Raw genomic sequence first — 23,694 nt, forward strand, 5'->3', positions numbered from 1 at the left:
AACTGAGTGTAGAAGAAATACAAGACAGTAGAGCGCAGATTTGGGGTTTTTTTTGGAGACAACATTCAAAAGGCTGTTCTGAAACATCTATCCTGCTGGGGTGGCAGTTCTAGAGATTATTGTACAGATCCAAGAAGTTGAATGGACTGAAAGACAGCTTTTGGCTCAGCTTTTGGAAAGCTGTGTCGGGTGGAAGTGAATGAGCCCCCTGATATGGTTGCTTTTAAGCACAGGCAATATGAGTTAGGTAAATGATAGCCATACATCAGATAGGCAATTGGATTAGAAAAGCTTTCAGACATCTTCCAGCGTTATGAGTCTGTGTTTATAGACTAGCAAGTATGCTCGCCAAGGAGTAAGGTAAATATTATTAGTCCTCTACAGTGTAACAAATCAGTTTGGCTTCAGGATTTTAAAAATAAATATGAGGGACCTGTGTCGGTGACTCTGAAGACAGTTTTTCTTAGTGTAATTCAGACTGGCCCACTTCCATCTAATACAAGTGAGGTCATACTTCATTCCAAAGGGTGCTTCGCTTAAAACTCCTGAGAATAATCTGTTTTCAAGTAACCTCAAAACACACCCTTTCATTTACAAACAATTGATACTTTACTTATAAATCGTTCTTGTCTATTTGGTGTCTACCCTCAGTAATTCCATATCTAATTACAATGTCCAGACATTTTTTTATTCTGGTGATTTTAAGATGGCCTGTGGTTTCACATACTGTCTGTCTTTAGAAAAGCCAGAAGACCACAGGAATATCAGAATGCAGGACTCAGATCTCAAATATTGTTTATGAACTGGAAGAAAAATAGTTCTCCAACATCTCTGTTTTGATAACTCTTGTGTATGTATAAAAATATCTTTTAAAAATATGTTTTGGAGGATTTGTGCTGATTTGTTTTTCTTGGGTGTTTGGGCAGTTGGCTTTCAATATTTGTTTTAATATCTAAGTATTATAAGGAATGTTTGCCCTAAGTTTGAAATTTTCTTGTTTTGAGAGTAAATGAGAAAAAGATAATTTTCTGAATCTATGCTTTTGAAAACTCTGAGATAAGCACATGGGAAGATGGTAAAAATAAAAATTAAATCAAAATAACTCATAGCAAAATAGTTGGAATAAACCAAACTCAGCAATTAAAAGCCACAGATTTCATTTGCAACATTGATAGAGCTGAAGGTCATTATGAAGAGTAAGTGAATTAAGCCAGGGACAGAAATGCAAACACCACATGATCACACTCCTAGGTGGAATCTTAAAAAGTCGAAAATACGATGGTGGTTAACGAGGCTGGAGAGAAGAGGAAAGTAGGATGGGGAAAGCTTAATTAGTAGGTACTGAATTAAAAGTTAGATAGGAGGAAGACATTCTGATGTTCTATTGCATGGCAGGGTGGTTATAGAGAATGATAATGTATAGTTTTCTTTTTTAAAAAATGGGAGTTTTCACTGTGAATAAATGATAAACGTTTGAGAAATGGTGTTTACTCTGACCTGAACATTAGATAATGTATACTTGTATTAAAATATCATGCTTTCCCATAAATATGTATAATCTTATGTATTATCTAAAGTAAAAATAAATTTATAACTAAGGTTGGTTTTTAGAAAAAATACAGATTCACAAATTGTGTTTTTAAGATATCCAGCTATATGCTATTCACAATAAAATATATCCATAACGAAATATGAGAATACAGAAAGATTGAGCAAAAAAAGAGTAACAAAAGTTGTAACAATCAAATACCAAAATAAAGCTAGTATAGCTATGCTAATGGTGGTTAAAATAAACTTTATGACAAAAGAATTCTTGGTATAGAGGACCATTATATAATATTGATTAGAAAACATTTACCTAAACGTTATAATAACCCACACTTAATGATTCTCACTCAATACATGCATTGAGAGAATATCAATGAGAAATTGACAACACACAACCACAGGAGATTCACATATAATTCTCTTAAACAACTGATAAATTTTACAACCAAAAAATTTATAATACAAATGATTTGAAAGGTGCAATTAAGCATAATCTGATATATTCAAATGAATCTCCAACCTAGTATTCTAAATAGAGTCCAAAATTAGGGATTACATGTAATGGTAGGTTATGCAATTATAAGATGAATAACAAAGACACCGTATTTTGTCGATTCTAAGACACACCATTTTCCTGCATTTTACTTATATGAAGTGTGGGATTTTTCAGATAACCATTATTTTTGTTATAATCATTATTTGCTTGTTCAATTGATGAGTAATTTTTTTTGTAATGGCTCTTTAAGAATGAGGCATTCAGAATGAAGGCATGAGAATTTTTGAGATACTCAGTCTGCACTGTGCCAAAAGTAAATATAATGAAACATATGCCAAACAAAACTGATCAGTCTCTTCTTTCAACCACTTCTTATTCATAAATGAAAAATAAGCACTTGAACCTTTCCCCTTTAGGGAATGCCTCAATGTATGCAGAAAATCTGTACCCAGCAACGAAAGCCTAGTTCTTTTCAAGCACACTTTTATACTTGTCTAAGAAGTAAAAAGTAGACATGCAGTAGGCCTTAAACCAAGTCTCAACAAATTTTAGAAATTAGTATCATCTGGAATTTTTGAAAATTACCAATAGGCAATCAGGTTCCCAATCAATTTTGAAAATTTCATGTGTTTAAAAGTTTCAAATGCACATCCTAAATGCTTTATGAGTCAGAGCACAGTCGTAACATAAATGAGAAAATACTCAGAACTGATCAATAATGAAGATAGCATATACTAAAGCCTAGAATACAGCTAGAGTGGTTCTTGGAGGAAAATTTGTGGTCTTCAGGGATTGTAACTAAAGAGAAACAGTAACTCAGCCAAACATGGAAGTCAAGTGACCAGAGGAAAGCAAAACAAATGGACAAATATCGTAAGAGCAAAACAGAAAAGAAGATACAAAGAAAGGTAACGACAGAAACCATTAGTTGAGCATTGGTAAGGAAAGACAGAAATAGACATAAATCCAAAGAACTGAGTTATGGCTGGATGGGAAAATCAGCAAAACACAATACTGCCATGGGTTCAGGGTGGTGCTACAATGAGATCATTATCCAAGGGAACTAAGAAATACATACAAATTGAGTTCATTCCCCAATGACTCCCAAATCTTCATTTCTGGAGAAGATTTTGTACACAAGACAGATGTTACAAAATATTGTGCGATATTTACATTTCACTACTCCATAGTTATCAGCAGTTAAAATTATCCAAATTATTTTTAAACTCAACTTGTGAAGTTATTTGTCTCCAGAATGGTCTCTGATCATTAAGAGTTTATATATAAAAACATTAATTTATGGTTCTATTTTTTCTACTCTCTCATCTTTTGGTGTTAAATATGTGTTCCCCATGCTAGATATCTGTTATCTTTCTAATTTGGCAGTTTATACCCCTGGATGTCTTAATATCAGATAACCAAACTTATATAAATTGTATGGAAAATAAGAGTTCCAAGTGCCTGAATAAGATCTTAAAAAGGTATGCCCTCTGTACAAGATGCTTTAGTCAATGGACAGTGTGTCCATTTATGCCTGTCCCTGGGTAATGAGGGCTGTTCTAAAGGACTGAATTATTTGAGTTGAGTATTGCAAATTAATGAAGCCAACTGAGAAAGGTACAATTGTAGGAGGAAGTGCACAATTTAAAGAGGATCCAAAAAATTGGGGTAGGAAGAAGAGGATTGTGAGGAAAGAGGAGAAGTAGGAGGAAGAAAAAGGCAGAGGGGAAGATAAGGTGGAGAAACCAAAGTTGGGGAGTATGATCAAAAAACAAAAAGATCCTGAGAAGCTGTCCTTTCTACCAAGGAGACTAAAATAATTGTCAACTTTTCAAATGAGCCACACTGGGCAAAATCAGTTGGCTAGACTTCATGAAATGACCCAGACCCTTCATTGACCTGGTTGGCAGTTGATGGACAAATCACAATTTATACCAGGGTCCCTAAGTGGATTTGTTAATCAGGATCTTATTTGAGACTGATATTATTTATATTGTTTATATTCTGCAAAAGCAGGCAAACTTCCCTCTGTTCCCATAGAATGACCAAGGCGCAAAACGGCATATAAACACCTCTCCTTGTGCAAGGTGACTGTCTTGTCACTTGCTTGTTATGACACCAAAGATGTTCAAAAATAAGTGATTTAATTTATTTCTCCCCCAAAGAGAAATCTGTGCCACAAGCGATACATAGTTAGCATTCTTCTGCCTTTGCTGTGGTTGCTAGACCAGATGTTTGTTTAGTCAGTGCCCAAAGCAGTGCACTTAATGCTTTGTTTCCTTTTTTCTTTTTCTTTTTTTTTTAATTTTAAAGTACTTGAATAAGTGACAACTCAAATATCCCTGGGATTCTCTTACACACATCTGGAAAACTGCTTCATTGGCAGGCCCAAGAAATGAAAGGCACAGTAAAAGCAATTTTATTTTATCTGCATCACCCAATGCATGGACTTGTAGATCTCTGTAAAACTCAGGATTCTCAAGGTTGTCTATCAAATGTGCAAACTCAACCAGACTCATTATCTACAAAATGCTGCGTATGATAGAGTTCAACCCAGCAGTCCAATTGATTCCTACCTAGTGACCTTAAAATGTATGAACGCTCTCCATAGATAGACATGTTTAATGAGGATTTTGATCCCTTCTTTTGTGCCTTAGTTCACAGTTCATTTTCCTTCTGGAATGCCCTCCTTCTTCCCTGCCCACTTTCACCATGACTACAAAGCCTGCCTGGGCCCGTCCTGGGATGCCCAAGGTTCAGCAAGTCTCTTAAACTCTTTCAGTTCTGAGTTCAACATGGAGGTTTTTTAACACCCGCCCTGCTCTTTAAGTGAGACCTATTATCATTTCCAACTTGCTAAATAGGCAATGATCATCTTTTTCAGAAATGAGAGAGGACATCGTTCATCATTCTGTCTCGCATTACTGAGCACATTTTAGAAACTATAGAAAATAACTTGTTGATTCCCTAATACGCACAGGGATGAGGGAAATCAGCCTGACCCAGTACCATTGTCTTTGTTGACACTTTACAGTTATATTCCACCAAATTACATGTTGTTCTAATATCCTAATGTGTATTTTCAAGTCAGGAAATGCTGGTTAAAAAAACAAAAGAGCAATACACATGGGTCCAAAGAACTGGGTTATGGCTGGATGGAAAGATGTAATTTAGATGGTTATTGTATTTAAATTAAATATAGCATTTCTATATTGATCCAAAAAGCAGACCAGCTCCTCTCTCTGTTACCACAGAAAGACAGAGTCCTGTGAAGGTATATAAACACTTTTCCTTGTTCATAGCAACCATCTTCTCATCTATCCATTAGGGCACCAAGTATTTTAAAGTCTCTGTTTCAGAAATGAGCATGGAAGTCAGCACTGTTAAGCCTCTATTTTTTTAAGACTTATTTTTATTGGAAAGGCAAATATACAGAGAAGAGGAGATACAGAGAAGATTTTCCATCCAATGGTTCACTCCCCAACTCCTGGGGCTGAGCCAATCTGAAGCCAGAAGCCTGGAACTTCTTCCAGGTTTCCCACGTGGGTGCAGGGTCCCAAGGCTTTGGGCAGTCCTCTACTGCTTTCCCAGGCCATAGGGATCCAGGGAGCTGGATGGGAAGCAGGGCCGTTGGGATTCGAACCAGCGCCCATATGGGATCCCAGTGCATTCAAGACAAGGACTTTAGCCTCTAGGCTATCACAATAGAAGCCCTAAGCCTCTATTTTATGAGGCACCATTCACACCCACTCTTCCAAGTCCATAATCCAAAGCAACAGACAGTAATATACAGTAGATGATGTTTACTTAACAATAACAGCGTATTAGAAATAACCAGTAAGTCCAACTGGGCATACATAGTAAATAAATAGCTACATTAGAGGCAGATAGGCAAATGACAATATATACACATATATACAGGAGACAAAAAATTTAAAAGAGGAATTAGCCTTTCAGTTATAATGTCATAGCATTTGAACATGACTAAGTAACCTCTGTAATCCTAGTTCAGCATCGCACTCACAAGAACTAAGACTTTCTGAGCACTGAGGAGCTCTATCTTATCTTCATGATTCTGTTAAAACTGACTTTGAGTAACAAGATCCATGAATTTTTGGAGGGACAATGTGCCCAGTGAATCCAAAATTTTTCTTTTTATCATCTTGACCATTGTAATTGACATGAAATGTCATTATCGGATCAGGTGAGAAGGATAACAAAGTGACAGAGGAGACTCTGGCTATAAGCATGTCCTTCAGTGATAAGGACCTGAAAGTTTGTAGAAGTATAGCATCAGGCAGCCCCTTGACTGCATATACTAAGGATGCTTTATCTAACCCTTCCTGATATTATTCATGTAAGACTTAAAGCAATAAGTCTGATAGCAGATTGGAAGGCTTACATCCAAGTAAGCCTTTTGTTCCTTCAAAGTATGTGCCTGGGAAAGCATCTTGGTATGTGCTCTCCAACAACACAGTCCCTAGGCCAGCTATTTTCTGCATGCCTGCTTCAGACTTGAAGGCAGTGTTGGAATATCCTCACTAGGGGAAGAGAAAAAACATCATTGTGAGTTAATTTCAAAAACTTCAGGGGTTGTGGGAAGCAGGTCTGGTGAATAATGGGTTATCAAAAGTCAGGAACCTTCTTGCTGAAAAACAAGGCAAAATTCAGAAGTTATAAGGGGTGTGTGTGTGTGTGTGTGTGTGTGTGTGTGTGGCCTGTAGAAATGGTTCCAAGGGAGGTGTTTGCAGACGGCCTTGAGCAGTGACTGCATCTCTGGGAGAAATCTTCCACCTCCAACCTTACAAGTTTAGAGGGAATTCAACTTGTTTGGATGTGGGAGTTCTGTTACATTTAGTGCATGAACAGTCTTCTGGGTTTACAGCATTTGGGGGAAAGAGGTCCATAAAAGCCTATGTAATTCTCACATCATGTTTTTTTTCTATACTTCCCACTACTTAAGATTAAAGATCTAGCGTCTTCACCTCTATCAGTTTTATTGCCATTTGTAACCCAAAATATCTCTCAAGTTAACAAGAATGAATCACACTATTTGATTATATTGCCTTATTTTTTGATTAGCTATTAGTCTCACCACTGGAAAACACACTTGGCTTTTCTTTCCTTGACACTTGGGAGGCAACTTAGGGATGTTGGTTTCTTAAATTTATAATCTGGGACCACCCATAAACACCGTAGCTCCAGTCACAGGATGAGCTTCATGGGAATCAAATTCATTTACCTACATCCAGCTTGGGCACATCCCGAGGAACCGATATGGCCACAGAAGCAAGGGGAGAATAGAAAAGGCAGTCACGTATGTTGAAGGATGAGCAAGGGCCAGTACCTTAGCTCACATGGACTCAGAATCAGTCCTGGGCAGAGTCTGTGGAGAAAACAATGCTAGGAAAGAGGTTAGTGTTGTTAACCCTTCCAATGCCCACGTATTTGTAAGTGAAAGCATTTAGATTTAAGGCATTTTCTCTTAATTGAAAAAAAAATGGTTGAGGGGTAAAAAATAGCCATTTACCTAAGCAATGAAAGAAAGATTGTTTCAAGAAGAAGAATATGAGAAAAGCGCAGGGATGTGCAGGGATCTATATGTGGTTCAGTTTTATCAAAGCACAGAGTATAAGGGAGTAGGTGATCAGACAGGACATTAGAGAAACCTTGTCGGGCTAAAGACCCCAAACCTTGTGCCTTGAGGTTTACAAACAGATTCCAGGGATTTATCTGACCCACTGGAGATCATAACCTGAAAAGTGTGAGCTTGCCTGTAATGTGACTGTGTACTTTTAGGGAGAAAGGGTTGTCTTGGAAAGTCAGAATTCCTGAAGGAAATGAAGAACTATTAAAAAGTGGGAAGGTAGACACAGCTAGCAGAATAGTATTATAGATAAATGGTTCCAGCTCCAATGGAACAGATGGACGATGCAGCGGTAGAGAAACCAGCAAAGAGATGCCTGAAGCTGGGCAGAAAAATAATGAGATTCTCAACTTGACTCATGGTATTGGAGGTGAAGCAGAGACAGAGAAGGATTTATGGGTAGACAGATGGAAAGATAACATTGGGGAATGGAGAAAGGGAGAAAATGAAAACTGAGATTGATTTCCAAAGCTCCAATTTGGGTTAAGGAGCATTGTTAAATGAAAGGAGAAAAAGGAAGTCGGAGGGAGAGAGCAGTGAATGCAGTTTGAACTTTTGGACTTGAGAGATCAGTAGGATATGCTGGAGAGCTGGATGACACTCCATATGAACACAAAGCGTGGGGAGGGAGCCAGGTTAGAGATAAAGACTTTGATCATCATGTCTACGTGAGCATTTAAGCTATTGAAGGAAAAATGAGACTGCACACGGAGAGTGATGGAAGGAAAAACAGCAAAGAACCAAGAATGGATCTAGGGATTGCACAACATTGTACCTGTCCTGTTTAAAATGGTTGAAATGGTTTAAAAATAGTGTACAAACTGTACACTAATTGTTACATATACATGTGTATGATATATATACATATGTGTGTGTGTGTGTGTATATATATGGAAGAGTGAAGGAAATTATTCTCTACACCAAATCAACATCCAAGAGTCTGTGTGTAAGAAGCCCATGAGGAAGGTAGGGAAAAATAAATAGATAGGAGGGAGTCAGGATAGAACCCTTGTAGATAACAAGGAACTAGGGTTTCAATAAAACGCAGGATGGGGTGGGCAGGTAAGTGAGATAATCCCTCGGGTGTCTTCCAGAAATAACAGTCAGAATATATAAGCTCCGGGAGAGAGCATATTTTAGTCTCAGCCATGCCCATGTAGAACTTCTCAGCAGCAATAAAGTGACTGAAATTTCGACTTTCAAAAGGAAACTTGCCAGGCTCTGCCAGTTGTGTCTGGGCAGGAAACGGCTCACACCAGCTGCTTGGGAGGGGTCTAAATTCCACTGGAAAGCACAGGAATGTGATGCCTCCCAGGTTCCAGCCTCAGAGCAGGTAGGCAGCAGTGCACAGAGTCCCCCCAGCCCAGGTGACAGTCCCCAACTCTGCTCCCAGGGCCTCCTATACCAGCAGGGTGAAGTGGACATGTTCCTACTCTGAGGACCTCCCCGCTCACCCAGATGGATTCTAATGTTCAGAGCCTGCTTGTTGCTGTGAGTCACAAGGTCAACCGACAGACCAGAGCTGCCTGGGCTAAGGGCCATCCCTCCCCTGAGATTTTTGCAATAGGGCTTCTAAGACAGCCTCACTCAGGGAGAACGGAGGTTGGAGGACACCAGGGGGACCACTGGGGAGCCTCAAAGCCTCCTGCCATCAGGCATGTCCCCACATGCCCTGTGGAGGGGGGAGAATCCAGAGAAAACGTATCACCAGCTTTCAGGAAGCACACATGAATCATCAGCTGTTTTCCTGTCAGATTCTTGGCTGGTTAGTGAACTAGCCCTCGGTGTGGCAGCTAGAGCCTCACGAGTGCCTGGTGAATGTCTGCAAGACGGTCTAAGCCAAGTCAGTAACTCCGTTGATACTTAGAGCCTGCACAAGCCAGCATCAGCCAAATTGCTGCAGGCCAGCCCTACCCCCCGCCCACGCACACATACACACATACATGCAGGCATGCACATATACACACATATACAAAAATGTACATATATGCACCTCCATGTATATACGCATATGTCTGCACACACACATACAGATATACACACACCTACATATGCATACACACACATACGCTAGTAGAGGACTCTGATAAGTCTCTTTGGAAATAAACCAAGTCTACTGCTGTCCAACATGATTGTTAAAATTCCCAGCCCCAGGCCCAGTGCCAAAGCTTAGCCTAGGGGCTAAAGTCCTCACCTTGAATGCACCAGGATCCCATACGTGCGCTGGTTCTAATCCTGGCCACCCCACTTCCCATCCACCTCCCTGTCTGTGGCCTGGGAAAACAGTTGAGGACAACCCAAGGCGTTGGAACCCTGCACCCACTTGCGAGACCCAGAAGAGGTTCCAGGTTCCTGGCGCCAGATCAGCTCAGCTCCAACCATTGCAGCTGTTTAGGGAGTGAATCAACGGACGGAAGATCTTCCTCTCTCTCCTCCTTTCTGTATGTCTGCCTTTCCAACAAAAATAAATCTTTAAAAAAAATTCCCAGTCCCCAGCCTGGTTTTAGCAAAATAATGATAATGATAATGATAATAATAATAAGTAGTGAGATGGAGATTGGGAGAGTGCTGGCAGGGAGAGGCCACTGTAGTGGGGCAATAAAGCCTGCCTCTCCCTTGCCTTAGTTGTTTACCTGGGAAATGGGGCCCAAAGATGTAAGTCTAGGTCTTACCCTATGACCGCAAGCTAGAAATTTCTGTGAGTGTGGCAGCTTCAAACGGCTGGAACCTGAAGCCCAGTATTAAATTGATTTCCCAGGCAGAGAGAAACTAGCAGCCAGGGGCAGTTACCAGATACTGATTGGCTTAAGCCCTAGGGACCTCACTTAAGGAAGAACCATTCTGACCCTGGAGGGACCTACATTGTTTTTCTTTTAAAAAAAATTCCCATATGGCCGCTGGTTCTAATCCCAGCAGCTCCACTTCCTCTCTGTCTCTCCTCCTCTCAGTATATCTGACTTTGTAATAAAAATAAAATAAATCTTTAAAAAAAAAAATTCTTTCTTAAAGAGCTGCCCCCAGATGGTTAAGCAGCAGACCCGAGGAGAGCTGCTTGCGTGGAATAGCCAGGAGCTAGCTGCTCCCTGTAGTCTCTCCTTCCCAAGAGAGAAAGGGGAGATGCATCCAGATAGGCCCAAGTGTGCTTTTTCCTTATTTACTGAACAAGTAAAGGGGCTATTAGGGGTCACAAACACTGAGGACCTCTCCGTGGAAGGGAACAGCAGGCTTGGGAGAAAACATTCCCCCGCCAACGGTCAATTTCCAGGCCAGGCTTGGGGGCACTCTGGTGGCCACAGGATAACCTCTACCCATCAATATCAAGCAGAACTCCAGAGCAGGCTCCACTTTGAGACATAGAATATTCCACAAAGCGACTGCACAGAACCAGCCGTCCACCACAAGCTCCACATTGGGTCATCCACAGGCCTGGCCCTCCTCTAATGGGATTGCAAACAAGCCCAGCAAGACTCACGCCCTTGCCCAGTGCACAGGCCGTATGTCTGGAATGCATATTGCCTGGATCCCACCTCCTGAGCTTGCACTACTCAAGCTTACAAGCCAAGCCCAGTGAGAACAGCACCGTCCTTGTCCTAAAGGAGCATCCTCATTGCATGAGCTGGAAACAAAGGGATTTGGCTTTTCAAGCCAGGCAACCTTCAAGGAATGTCGTAGTGAATAACACATGCTCAGAGGAAGGAGCAGCCAGCATGTTTAATGTCATCTGTCTGCATGCCTTGTGGTGTCTCTGGGCCAGCAGATTACGCTTGAACCTTTGGTGGTGCAGAGGAGGTAGAAGGCTGCAAACTTCCTGAAGAGGAAGTATGATGCTGTCCCCCCTCCCCTCAGCCTTGGAAGATGCTCCCTCGACCAAGTGCTTCCTTTCAGTCTTGCTCACTCACCCCAGAGCTTTCCCTCCTCCATCTCCTGTCAAAGCCTTTTAAAGGCCATGTTGATTTCTTCAACTTTATTTCCATTTTGTAAGTAAAAGAACTTAACTTGTGTCAACATTGAAGCTGCTAGGCAAATAACAGTGGTTAATAGTCAGCCTTGGGGTAGTTTTTTTTTTTTAGATTTTTTAAAATTGGAAAGTCAGATACACAGAGAGGAGGAGAGACAGAGAGAAAGGTCTTCCGTCAGTTGATTCACCCTCCAAACAGCTGCAATGGCCAGAGCTGAGCTGATCCAGCACCAAGAGCCTGGAACTTTTTCTCGGTCTCCCACATGGATGCAGGGTCCCAAAGCTTTTGGCTGTCCTCAACTGCTTTCCCAGACCACAGGCAAGGAGGTGGATGGGAAGTGGGGTGGCCAGGATTAGAACCAGTGCACATATGGGATCCTGGAGTATTCAAGGTGAGGACTTTAGCCCCTAGGCTACAGCACCAGGTCCAACCATGGACTGTTTATCTGCTCCCTTTCTCCACTCTCAATCTCTCAGGAAGGCTTGTGAATTACGTGTCACACGCTGCAATGCTGCTGGGAGAGTCCTAGTCTGGGCTCACTTTGCGTCATAGAATTGGGTCTTTCTGCAACCCCAGCTCTGCTTTCCCCTGCCCAACAGGACCTCCAGAGAGACTCTGGAGTAAAAGCTTTGCCTCTCCACCAGGGGGCTGCTCCTGCTGAACTTGGGAGCCAGGGAACCCAAATGCCTGGAAACCAGCTTGCCTCACCAGCTGGCTACCCGAAATGGGTCCCAGGTAGGCACAGTTCTGCTGGGAACTACTGGTCCCATCAGCCCCAGGATGGATCTCCTGTGAAAGTGGAGAGCATACCAGTTCTGAGGTCAAGTGTAAGCAGAGACAGCCCATCACTCTCGTGGGCTGGCATCCAGAAAGATGCTTTAGGGAGCAGGTGACCTATTAGCATAGGCTATCCAGCAGACAGTGAGCCAGAGAGCAGATAAGAAGTGAGAAGCCAGAACCCAAAGAGCCAAGGCAATATGCCCTAAATCAGAAGAATGGAGGCAGCAGCAGAGCCAAGGTTGGGAGGGGAGGGATGCAGACTCTGCTGTGTGCATTCTGAGACACTTAGCACCCCTCCAACTGTTAACAGCAATAGCCTGCTGGTTCAACCTGTAAGCTGTAGACCCAAGTTGTCCTCATTGAAATCCAGGCTTCCCTGTGGGACCTTTGGCAAATTTCTCCATCTCTCCTTGCATCATTATTCAAATCTATATAAAACAAAGAATAGTATTATTGGATTCATTCAGTTGTTAATGAGAAGGAAATGGGCCAGCATTTGAAAAGCATGTGAATACACAGAAACGATAATTTAATAAGTGTTCAATAAATATTAGTTACGCTAATAGCAATTATTATTGTCACCATTATCATTATATGCACTGCCTAACCCATAAGAGGTACTGGGCACACTTCTACCTTTGGCTAGACATTCCCTGAATAGCCATGAGCCCCTTGAATGCTTCTGATCAATCTTGCTTCTCCAGGGTTTGCTCACTGACCACAGAATAGATGCTCAGTTAACATTTGCTAAGTGAATAACTGAATGAACATCTGACGCCGTGTATTGTGTTATCACATCCTAAAACCAGATGTACTGAAAACAAAACCCACCCTTTTTGTTCAGTGGTTCAAAGGTATTCTTTTGAGTTGGGTTACAAAATGTTCTGAAATGTCTTGAAAACCAGGTAACACTTTGGGGACTGTTTCCAGATGCTGTCTGCAGGGCACGAGAAAGTTCTCAGGCTGCTAGAGTTTCTTCTCCTGAGCGTTTCCATTCCCCCAGCATCCCCTGACCCACAACTCTCCTCCTCCACTACCACCAGCCAGGACTGTGGCTCACAAGAGGTGACCCCACTGGGCTGGAGAAAAGATAGCCCTTGATTCCTCCAGGAAGTCCACTGAGTGTGGAAGCCTCCCACCTTACCACCACCCTAGGGAACCTGGTCTGGCACCCTCCCTGCTTCATGAGAAACAAAGTGAAAATCTCATTCCCAGAATTTCTTGGTCCTTTTGTTTGGCTCCTCTAACCAAAGTGAAAGCATAAAATCAGGGCAAGAAGATGTTATGTGCAATGAGAAGAAACAGAGTCCATGGTTTTTACTAAGACTTAAGTCTTAGAAAATTGATAGGAGCCAAAGTCATGTTGAATTCCAAGTGCCAACAGATCAACAGTCTGAAATAGCAACAAGCATCTCTGTTTTGATGAGGAAATAGAGGGAAGTGAGCTTCAGGACCATGTTGCAGAAGATGGCTTAGGTCCAACTACCTGGCAGTAGCTGCTTGCTTCCATGCAGGAGGAAGGGAGGTCTACTTCCATGTGAAGGATGTGGACTGTGAAGACCAAGTGGTCAAGATGGTTGTCTTAACTAACAGGAAGTTGGGAACACACTTGTGAATTCTTTGTGTCACCCCTGAGACACCCCTCTCTGCTGTCACATCTACAGAACTGCTCTATACATGAGTATCCCCTCTACCACTGCCATGTCTATCCAGCAGGTCCCTGGCCCCCCTCCTCACCCACTGCCCTGAGATGCCTCACCCTACACCTGCTCTTAAGAGGGTGCAGCTCCCTTGGGGTCCATCTGGCCCTCCCAAGCCTTGGCTTGATGGGAACTGGGGGTGTTTGGCTGCCTGGCTTTCCATTCAAACGCATTCCAGGGAGTTCCAGTGAGTTTTAACTGCCTTTAAATAGTTTCCAGTCATCCTTGATGTACACTGTGAGTGGGAGTGGGTCACATCCCAGCTCTGCCCTGAACTTACTCTGCCACCCTGAACAGTCCAACCAACCTCTGTCCTCTAAAAATATGGCAGGTGTTATAGCTCTGAGAATGTAGGAGTGCTGCACGCCTTCTTCTCCTGAAGACACAAGTTCAAGGGTGTTTCAAGAGCATCACAGGCTTCTGTTCCACTTCATGTGTCCACTGACCTTGGACAGGGATCCCTGGGCTGGTGGAGACACAGCAGTTGATTTGCTTGTGAAGGAAGACAGGGAGGGAAGGAGAGGGTGAGATGCAGATGAAAAGGAGAAAATTAAGCCCACTACCAATAAAACCACTATTTGTTTTAGTAAATATCAGAGGAAGGTCTTTCTATCTCCCTTTGTATGTTCATAAATCCATTTGTTACACAGGAATGTTTTTCCATGTCATTTAAATCTTACTTGACAACAGTATATTTATAGATAACCACTGCATGACGCTCCCATAACACATTATTTAACTCTCCCTCGTTGTTAAATATTACTCTTTTTTTGTGTTGTTCTCTCTGTAAGCAGATCTGATTCTTTTCATGAGATGAAAATAGAATTGCCAGTGCTACTGAGAGAGAGGTTTTGATACTTGTAACAGTCTGTTCTCTCTTCCCCTAGAATGCTGTGCTAATTTGCATTCCAGGTAGCTGATGGAAAGGGAGGGTGGAAGGACAAAGACCATGTTTTCAAGTGGCTTCCTTGAATCAGCAACCTCAGATTACTAGTGTCTGATAGGACTTCTCTTTACTCGGTCAGCAACCACACCAAGCTACAGCATCCATGTTTGTTTTCATGACTGGCCTGGGCATGTTTTTGGAGTGGATAAAACTGATCTTGAATAGCTCCTTCCCTGCCTTCCTCACCACATGAGTACTTGATCTGATCTTGATGCTAACTCACCACCCAAGCCTCAACTCCCAAGTCCAGCAGTAGGGATTCTGCTTACACCCCAGGATTCACCTGCCTTCTGTGGCATCTCATCAGTGGGCGCCAACTTTCCTTCCATGGCCCTGGGGCAGCCCAGGTGGTGGCAAGCAGCATCAGGCCTTGCAAGAATGTGGCTGCCACATGGCAGGCATATGTTTTGGGGCACAGGGACATCTGTGGCATAGGAGGCATCTTAGTACCTGTTTTGTCTCTAACAGCATTGGTCCTTCCACATCTCTCTCAGAGAAGAGTAGAGCCTTCCAACAGACAAATTCATTTCTCTTGAAAACTGGCTAAGCAGAATTAGCAATGGGGCCATGAGCCCCAAAGTGATGAGTTTCAGCCCTTTGCTTGGCCAGGTGAACTCCTCTCTGGTTCTCAGATCTGCCTGGGGGTGATGGGTCTGAGGAGAGAACTTCTTGCATGGCCAATTCGCTGCTAAAACAGCCTGTCTTTCTTTCTCTCTCCCACAGTCTGATGGCTCCATCCTGGCGATCGCATTGCTGATCCTGTTCCTGCTCCTGGCCCTGGCACTGCTTTGGTGGTTCTGGCCCCTCTGCTGTACCGTGGTAAGTTCCCCCACCCCGAGCCACACAAGACCAGAGTGGTAGGAAGTTCCAGGACTATTGAGTGAAGAAAAGGAGAAAAGGAGCTATAGCAATGGGGACAGATCTTGCAGGACTTTTGTTTGTTTTGTTTTGTTACAATTTATACAGCATGAACTAGCACTGGGCAGTGAAAGCACAAGGCATTATCAACCAATACTGGTTAGGGTATGGCGTGGCTTCACTGGGTACATGGGAAAGATCCACACATATGGTGCATGTTATTTGACATGTACTAAATATGAGGAGTGATGGGAATATGCAGATGATAAGCATCAGAAAGGATGAGTGGAATATAGTGTTTAATGATTAAATAGGCCCACAGCTTATACCCACCCATATGTGTTGAGTTACCCCAACTAGTCTTCTTCTAATGCCACCTGGTCTTAGCAACTAAGCTACCCAACTGAGAGAATGCCTTGAGCTTCTTTTAGAAACAAAGAGAAACAGTTAACTTCCTTACATTAATTTTAGCCAACATACATGCACAACCTTTGTGTGCCCAGTCATTAAACTATGATATTAACTGGAAGCAGCCCTTTCCCCAGCCTGGCCATCTGCAGTCACCAAGTGGCATGAACCAGTGGCTTAAGACCTGGAATAACTGCCCTGATGACATTCTTCTGTGCCCAAGATCTATGGCTGGTTACCCATCAACTGGGAAAACCCAATATGGAAACACTGAGCTTGGTCCATCTAGTTCTAGCATTTTATACCTTTATGCAAATCAGAGTCTATGTTGTGAAGCCCAGTTGAGTTTGAAATTCTTCTTAGCTGCCAAGGCATAGTTTGTTCCCCTTGTTTTAGTTCTTCCAGGGGACGTGGAGGGAGGGGGAAGGGCTGGCACGGAAAATGGGCAGGGAGCCTCATCATGTCAGAGCTGGTTTTCTTCAGATCCTGGAAACTCCGGGAGAGGCAATGGCTTTGAAGGATATTTTAAATAAGTGGCAATCAAACCCAGTGAGAAAAGTAGCCAGGCTGTGGCCTGTGTAGCAGGACCTTCTGCAGGGGGACAACTTGGTAACAAACAGCAGCACATGTGTGCAGGGAGGGACTCAGACAGGCACAAATCCCACCTGGACTGATTGCATCACAATGCTAAATGGATCCTTAGCCCAGCAGCTTCAAGAGCTAAACATTATTTTAAATACTTAAAGCTGTATGACCATTTTATTTAGAGGGAAAGAATTCCTATGAGCCTGCCAGAATGGTTTCTGTGGTGATCCCAAAACAATAGTGTCTTCAAGTCTAGGATTCTGAACATATGCGTGCGCACACACACAATGGGTTCTTAATGACAAAGGTGGGTAAAGGTGGGAGCAGCAGGCAATTAATTCCTGGGCATCAATTGCAGTATTATTGACCTAATTCCTTAGATTATTTCAGTTACCTTTGGGTGGAAACAGCTGGGAACAATAAAACAAGCAAACAGTTCTCCACCAACTGCCAGCTGAGAGAGTAGGGGAGGACGCAAGTTACTCAACCTCTCTGTGTCTCCAATTCCTCATTGGAATAATGAGATCTTGTAGACAGTTTGGTGACAATTAAAGGCATTTATAGAACCATGAAGTACTTAGAAAAGCACCTAGCACACAGTAGGCCCTGTGTGTTATCAGTATTATAAAGTATTTGACTGTAATAGGAACCTACTGCTATAGTGCATGGCATCCAGTTTATATTGGCAGCAAGCATTTTCTCAAAATAAACCTTGCATTATTGGAAACAACATCACGCAAGACCAGACTGTTTTGCAATATTCAAAATATTTTTCAATGAATTTATCTGGTTAAGTCCCTGTTGCTTCAGAAAGCAGCCAGAATATCTTCATGTGGTCGGATTATGTAAGTTCCAAAGGATTTCTTTATGAGGAAAGATCTTGGAGATTGAGTTTCCTGTTTATGATGTCTATTGAAGCTGCCCCACCCCCTGTTCCTGAAAGATGGCCTAGCTTCCAGTGCTTGGTGTGCCCCCAAAATGTACTTGTTGATCACTTGCTTCCCTGATGAGAGTATGATGGGACCAAGTCACGAGTATGCTGAAGGGAGCTGGCAAGAAGGAGTGTCAACACCGGCCTCCCCTCCCTGACTTAGAGCACCCCTCACCACAGTTTCCCAACAGAGGGTTCTTTATCAACACTGGCCTCAGTTCCTCCTCTGCCACTCTCCCTACCTCTCAGTTCGTAAGTATGGAAAATGCACCCATCACAGAGTATCAAAGGTGCATCTTGATGGTGGATAATTTAGAAAGCAGAAGGGAGCTGCAAAACATAGGTCCCATGAGGCACTCTGCTGCGGGCCTGCTTCCCCTTCTGCAAAGTTCTTTCCAGGAAAGAGGCTCAAAGTATCCCACAGCCTGCATTCCCCCAGCACAGCTGAGCCCAGCTGAGCCAGCAGGTTGGTGTACACAGGCAAAGTCTGTCACCTACTGCCAAGAATTTCAGCAGGTGGCAAGGGACTGGGAGGTTGGTTTCTTGGTGCCAAAATCTGAAGGGCAAAATGGATGCCTGCCTGGTTGCCTACTGTTGACCACCCTTACGTCGTCACTCTCATGAACACCCTCCGTGCCCTGCATCGAGACTGCCTCAGCCATCTGCCTTTTGCTTCCCAGAGACTTCTCACCTGCACACTCAAAGGAGAGTTGCTCCCTACCGCTGCATGTTTTGGAAGCCTTCAGCACCACTCAGCAAGCTGCAACTTATCTTCTGAGATAAGAATCCTTTCCTACCCCTGGCCCTGTCATGCTCAGTAGATCACCAGCTCTTCCTTTCAGTGAGGAGTTGGAGGCTGTCACTGTCCTCCCTTCCAGTTGCAACACTCCCTTTTGTGCCCCCTTCAGACAGCCACCCCTCATCTTCACATTCACCCCTGAACACAACCCCAACTCTAACCTCAACTCTAAACCAAAACATGACCCCGAGCCTAGAGAAATGGCAGCCTCTGCAGCACATGGTGCTGAGAAAATCCTTTCCACTCATGTTCTTCGCATGTTGCCTCTCACCTCAACTTCTGCAGGGGCATCTGCCTCCTTTGCTTTCCTGTCTGTGGGCCTCCTCCCTGCCCCAAATAAGCCTCCAACACCCTTTCAAAACATCGTAGACTTGACTTCTCCTTCAGGCTGCTCTCTTCCCCTCCTCCTTTCTTTCCACAGACTTCCTTGCAGAACATCTGCCATCCTCCATTCTTTCATGGCACTCAACCACCCACTGCACCCTGACCTGTGTCACCATGGCAGGAGTGATGGGTGGTTATTTCTCTGAGCCTTCTCTTGCCAACCTAAACTCTAGCCAATAGTCTCTGTCATTCCTCATTCTACTTTACCCCTGTCAGCAGTAGAAACTTGATTTCTCTCTCCTTAAACTCTCCTTTTCCAGTTGCTTCTGATCTCCTTCTTATATCTCTGCTATGTTTTTTCCTCTATCTCCTTCATAGTCTCTTCTTACCCCTTAGTTTCTAGAATTTTTTTCTCCACTGTCTTCTACACATTGTTCCTGAGCATTAACACCAAAGCTATGATTTTTAACTACTTCCATGTGCTTACCCATTGCTGACTACTACTACAGAGACAGATCCCACATTAATCCCACATTACAGAAATCTATTGGACATCTCAGTGCAATGTCTCATCCTTAACATGTTCTAAGATGATCCCATCATGGTGTCTGCTATACCTGATCTTCATCAGTGGCTGTCACTGTCCTCCAGATGTCCAGACTGGAGCCTTCAAGCATAATCTCTGGCACCTTCCTCTGCCACTCGTTGACTCATATCAGAGTTGTCAACAATGCTTGCTTTTCTTTCACATTCCTGCCTCTCCCTATAGCCACTTATACCTACCTGCCCATCCACCCACCCCCAGCACAATCACAGTACCTGGGAATCCACAGTTGCTCAGTTGTGGAGTGAGTGCATGGATGCCTGTCAATGCCTTAGTCTAGGGTTCTCCTACCAATGCCATTTTGATAGCTTCTGTCTACTCTTAGTCTTTCTCACCTTAACTGCAGGGAGTTTTCTTTACCAGTGAGACATCAGGTCATGATCCTACCCAGAATCCTCTTGACTATTCAGTTGTTCTAACATACAGTCTCACTTCCTTGAAGTGGCAGGTGTCGACCTTTCCTAACTTGGCCCTACTTCTCCAGCTGCACCTCTCACTTCCCCCGCTGCGTGTGGGCTTCCTCAGCACCATGCCTCCTTTCATGACCCTGATCACGCTGTTACACTTGTCTGTTTACTTGTATGACTTCACAACAGCACATGCTGTTGGGAGAAAAGGGTATAGATCCCCAAAGCATAGCATACAGCATGGCTTAAAACTGTTACACAATGCATCTCAGAGCTTATCTTATCCCGAAATGGATGAAAAGCCATCTGCAGGTACATGCTACCCTAGGGCCCATTGAGCATAACACATATTGCTTACTCATCTCTTTGTTCATCTTGATTTTGCTTGCTGAAATAATTCCACTTTCTTTATCTGCTGCAGCAACATTTCCTTCAACTTCTGTCACAGTACTAAGAACTCTTCAGAACAAGGGGAAATGAATCTCAAACAGGAGCACAACAGTGCCTACACTCTGTAATTGACAGGTTTTCAAAACTAAATTAACAGTTAGGTTGTCTTGGGTTAGATGCAGAAAAAAAACTGATAAAACAAAATTAGATAGTGGTTCCACGGGTGGTATTATCATTTATTGTAAGGTGAATTTATTTTGCTGAAAAAATGAGATCCATGGGTAGTGTTTCATAATATGCATTTTCTGTGAAATTTTTGGATTTCAAAAATTTTTGCAACAACGTTAACTTCTTTCAATTCTATTCTATGAACTTTTTGAAGCAAACTTATAAGGAATATGCAAGGTTTGATATGCAGCACATCTAAAAGACATTTATATTGATTTCTTAAATAAAATGTTAGAAATATGCTCAGTTTATCGTGAGGATAAGGGTTAATGAAATTTCGCAAGACAAAGAATTCCTGGAAATCAGCTTTACAATAAGGCAAATGGTAAGATACTAGGGTTGCTTTTAAAATCTTATTCATTTTTATTGGAAAGACAGATTTACATAGAAACTAAGAGAAAGGTCTTCCATCTGCTGGTTCACTCCGCAAATGGCCACAGTGGCCAGAGCTATACCAATCTAAAGCCAGGAGTCAGAAGCTTCTTCTAGGTCTCCCATGTGGGTGCAGAAACCCAAGGCTTTGGGCCATCCTCCACTGTTTTCCCAGGCCATAAGCAGGGAGTTGGATGAGAAGTGGAACAACTAGGGCATGAACCAGTGCCCATATGCAGTGCTGGCACTTGCTGGTGAAGGATTAGCCAGCTGAACTCTTATACTGGCCCCGAGATACTAGGGTGTGTGTGTGTGTGTGTGTGTGTGTGTGTGTGTGTATGTGTGTTTTAACCACAAAAAGAGAGAGAGAGAGAGAAATTGCTATGAACTTGCAGAGCTGTTGCAATCCAACTAAAGCACCACATTATCAAACCATTATGTTTTTCTTCAAACAAGAACAGCAAATATTTTAATTCAGTTCATTGGGAGGAGGCCATTTCTTGCATTCAGAATTTCTCCCTATGCAAACAATTTTTTTCCACTTTATTTTATTGCCAGCATTCTGGGTTATCTTGTGAACATTTTTTAAAGAACCATGCAAAGGGTCATGTTTCTTTCACTTAACCAACCTCAAAGATAGATCAGCAAGTAAGCTCCCTGGACACCTCCGGTGACAAATTGCAAGGAACAAAAAGTGAACGAGAACTTGATAAGCCTTAGCGAAAGCAAAAATATCATCTTCAGTAATGCTGTCTGCACCTTTAAGCTTAACTTTTATTTTGCAGCACCAGACAAGCCAACCCAAATTTAGTGGTAGTTGGTTTCACAAAAACATGACCAGGACACACAGCTGTAGGCATCTTGGTCTCCACTGATTGCACTTTTTTGAACCTTCTCCAGCCTCCACCCATTCCTGTCTGAACTCTGCTGACTGCACAGCTAGTAACAAGGTTACTTCTCACTAACACATACAGCTGTGCCACTACCACCTGCTCTGTTCTGTCACCCCATAGAACTCAGCACCCCAAACCCCACACACCCAAGGGCTTTTTCATCCCTACCATTCTCTGGGGGCTTCTGCACCCCTCCTGAGTCTGTCCCCAACCCCTACATGCACCCCCACATCTGCTGGAAAAATAGGAAGAGGTAAACTGTAGTTAACTACAGCTGGCTAACCAATACTACATCTTCCTCTATCAATTAATGGTTCCAACAAACCCTTTAACCTCAGTTTCCCCAAGTGACAGATGAGAACATTGAAACCATGTTGGCTTCCTTCTATTCTCACTTTCTGTAAGTGAATCTATCTATTCCTGCTTCTCCTCTGGTTCTCAGACCTGGCTCAGTGGAGGCTCGTAGGGTGCAGGTAATGAAGGGCAGCATTTCTGAACTGTGTCCTCAGGACAACACCATCCTACAAGATGAGAATAACTGTACTTCTCAACAAGAGGTATCCAGACAGCATGTTGGAAAGGCACCATGAAGCTACATTGAATAATTGTTATTACTAAAGGATAGATTGCATTGTGTATGCCCAGTCATGTTTTGACTCTAAAGCCCTTCCTGGGCTCATCCCTACCCTTTCTTGCATCTGGAAGGACACTAGTATTCCACCCAATTCCTTTTGGGAAATACCATGCATGGCCATGATCCCTGTGTGTCTCTCTCAGATCACAGTGCTGCTGCTCATGGACAGTATAACTTTGTCTTTAACCCAGGCAGAAGCAAGAAGCTCCTCCTCAAATATCGGGTTTAATTTTATTGTTGCAACTAGCAGAACTTTACCATGATGCTAGCATATCATTTGATAAAGAATGGAGAACAGCCATTCTTTTAAATTAATGTGTGCATCACAAGGTGGAGGAATCCACCATGGTGGGAGGGTTTGGGGAGGGGTGGGGAGAATCCCAGTACCTATGAAACTGTGTCACATAATACAATGTAATTAATGAATAAAAAAATTAACGTGTGCATCACTTAGCCTCACAATTAATGTTAAAATTCCTGCCATGACATTCAGTATCTCTTGGATACTGCAGAACCTGGCCTTCAGAATAGTCCTGGCCTTAAGGGAGATGATATAAGAGGCCAAAAATTAGAGATCTAGTTTGAAAAAAACTTTTTTGAGCTCATTATTTTGAGAATTTCTTGTAGTTCATTCCAGATCAACACCCTTGGCACCAAGCCTTTGTTAAGCTTTTATGATGTAGAACTGCCAAATCCAGGCAATACTTTAGAACACACTGCAAAGAATAATGGGGATCCCATTACATCTATATCTCTATATAGAAGAAAGATTAATTTATCTGCCATCAACTAACATCTCATCCTTCCTAAATGTATTCCACTTAAGGTTATCTGTTTTCCCCTGGTTTTATAACATCAATTATTAAAACACTTATTTTAAGGTATGGAAATCAGAATGTGAAGTTAGAAGGTAAAGAGTTGAGAGCAAGCATTGCCTTCTGTATGCTGAGCCTCCAGTGGACAGCTTTTCACATCAGGATTAGCATTTCTTCCACACAACTCTGGTCCGGTGGCTTTTAACCTACAAGGCCAGGGAGACAGCATCTGAGCTGGCTTTAAGAGATTCCAGAATAGGCAGTATTTTAAATCAAAGGCTCCCAAAAAGCTTCTGCTGTCTAATGCATTGGTGGAGACATTATTTGTAAAAAAATAATTGTTGCTGACTATATGACAAATGCAAAAAAC

The 23,694-nt window shown here is 42.7% G+C and overlaps 1 protein-coding gene across 1 annotated transcript in view; it reads left to right on the forward strand.

Moving 5' to 3' along the window:
• ANTXR1 (ANTXR cell adhesion molecule 1) overlaps window positions 1-23,694 on the forward strand; it is a 194,909-nt gene that overhangs the window by 98,310 nt on the left and 72,905 nt on the right. The window contains exon 13 of the mRNA XM_058667911.1: window positions 15,800-15,895. Coding sequence (XP_058523894.1) covers window positions 15,800-15,895 — 96 coding nt within the window. The remainder of the gene's footprint in view (window positions 1-15,799; window positions 15,896-23,694) is intronic.

The sequence above is a fragment of the Ochotona princeps genome, chromosome 8, assembly GCF_030435755.1.
Source record: "Ochotona princeps isolate mOchPri1 chromosome 8, mOchPri1.hap1, whole genome shotgun sequence".
NCBI lineage: Eukaryota > Metazoa > Chordata > Mammalia > Lagomorpha > Ochotonidae > Ochotona > Ochotona princeps.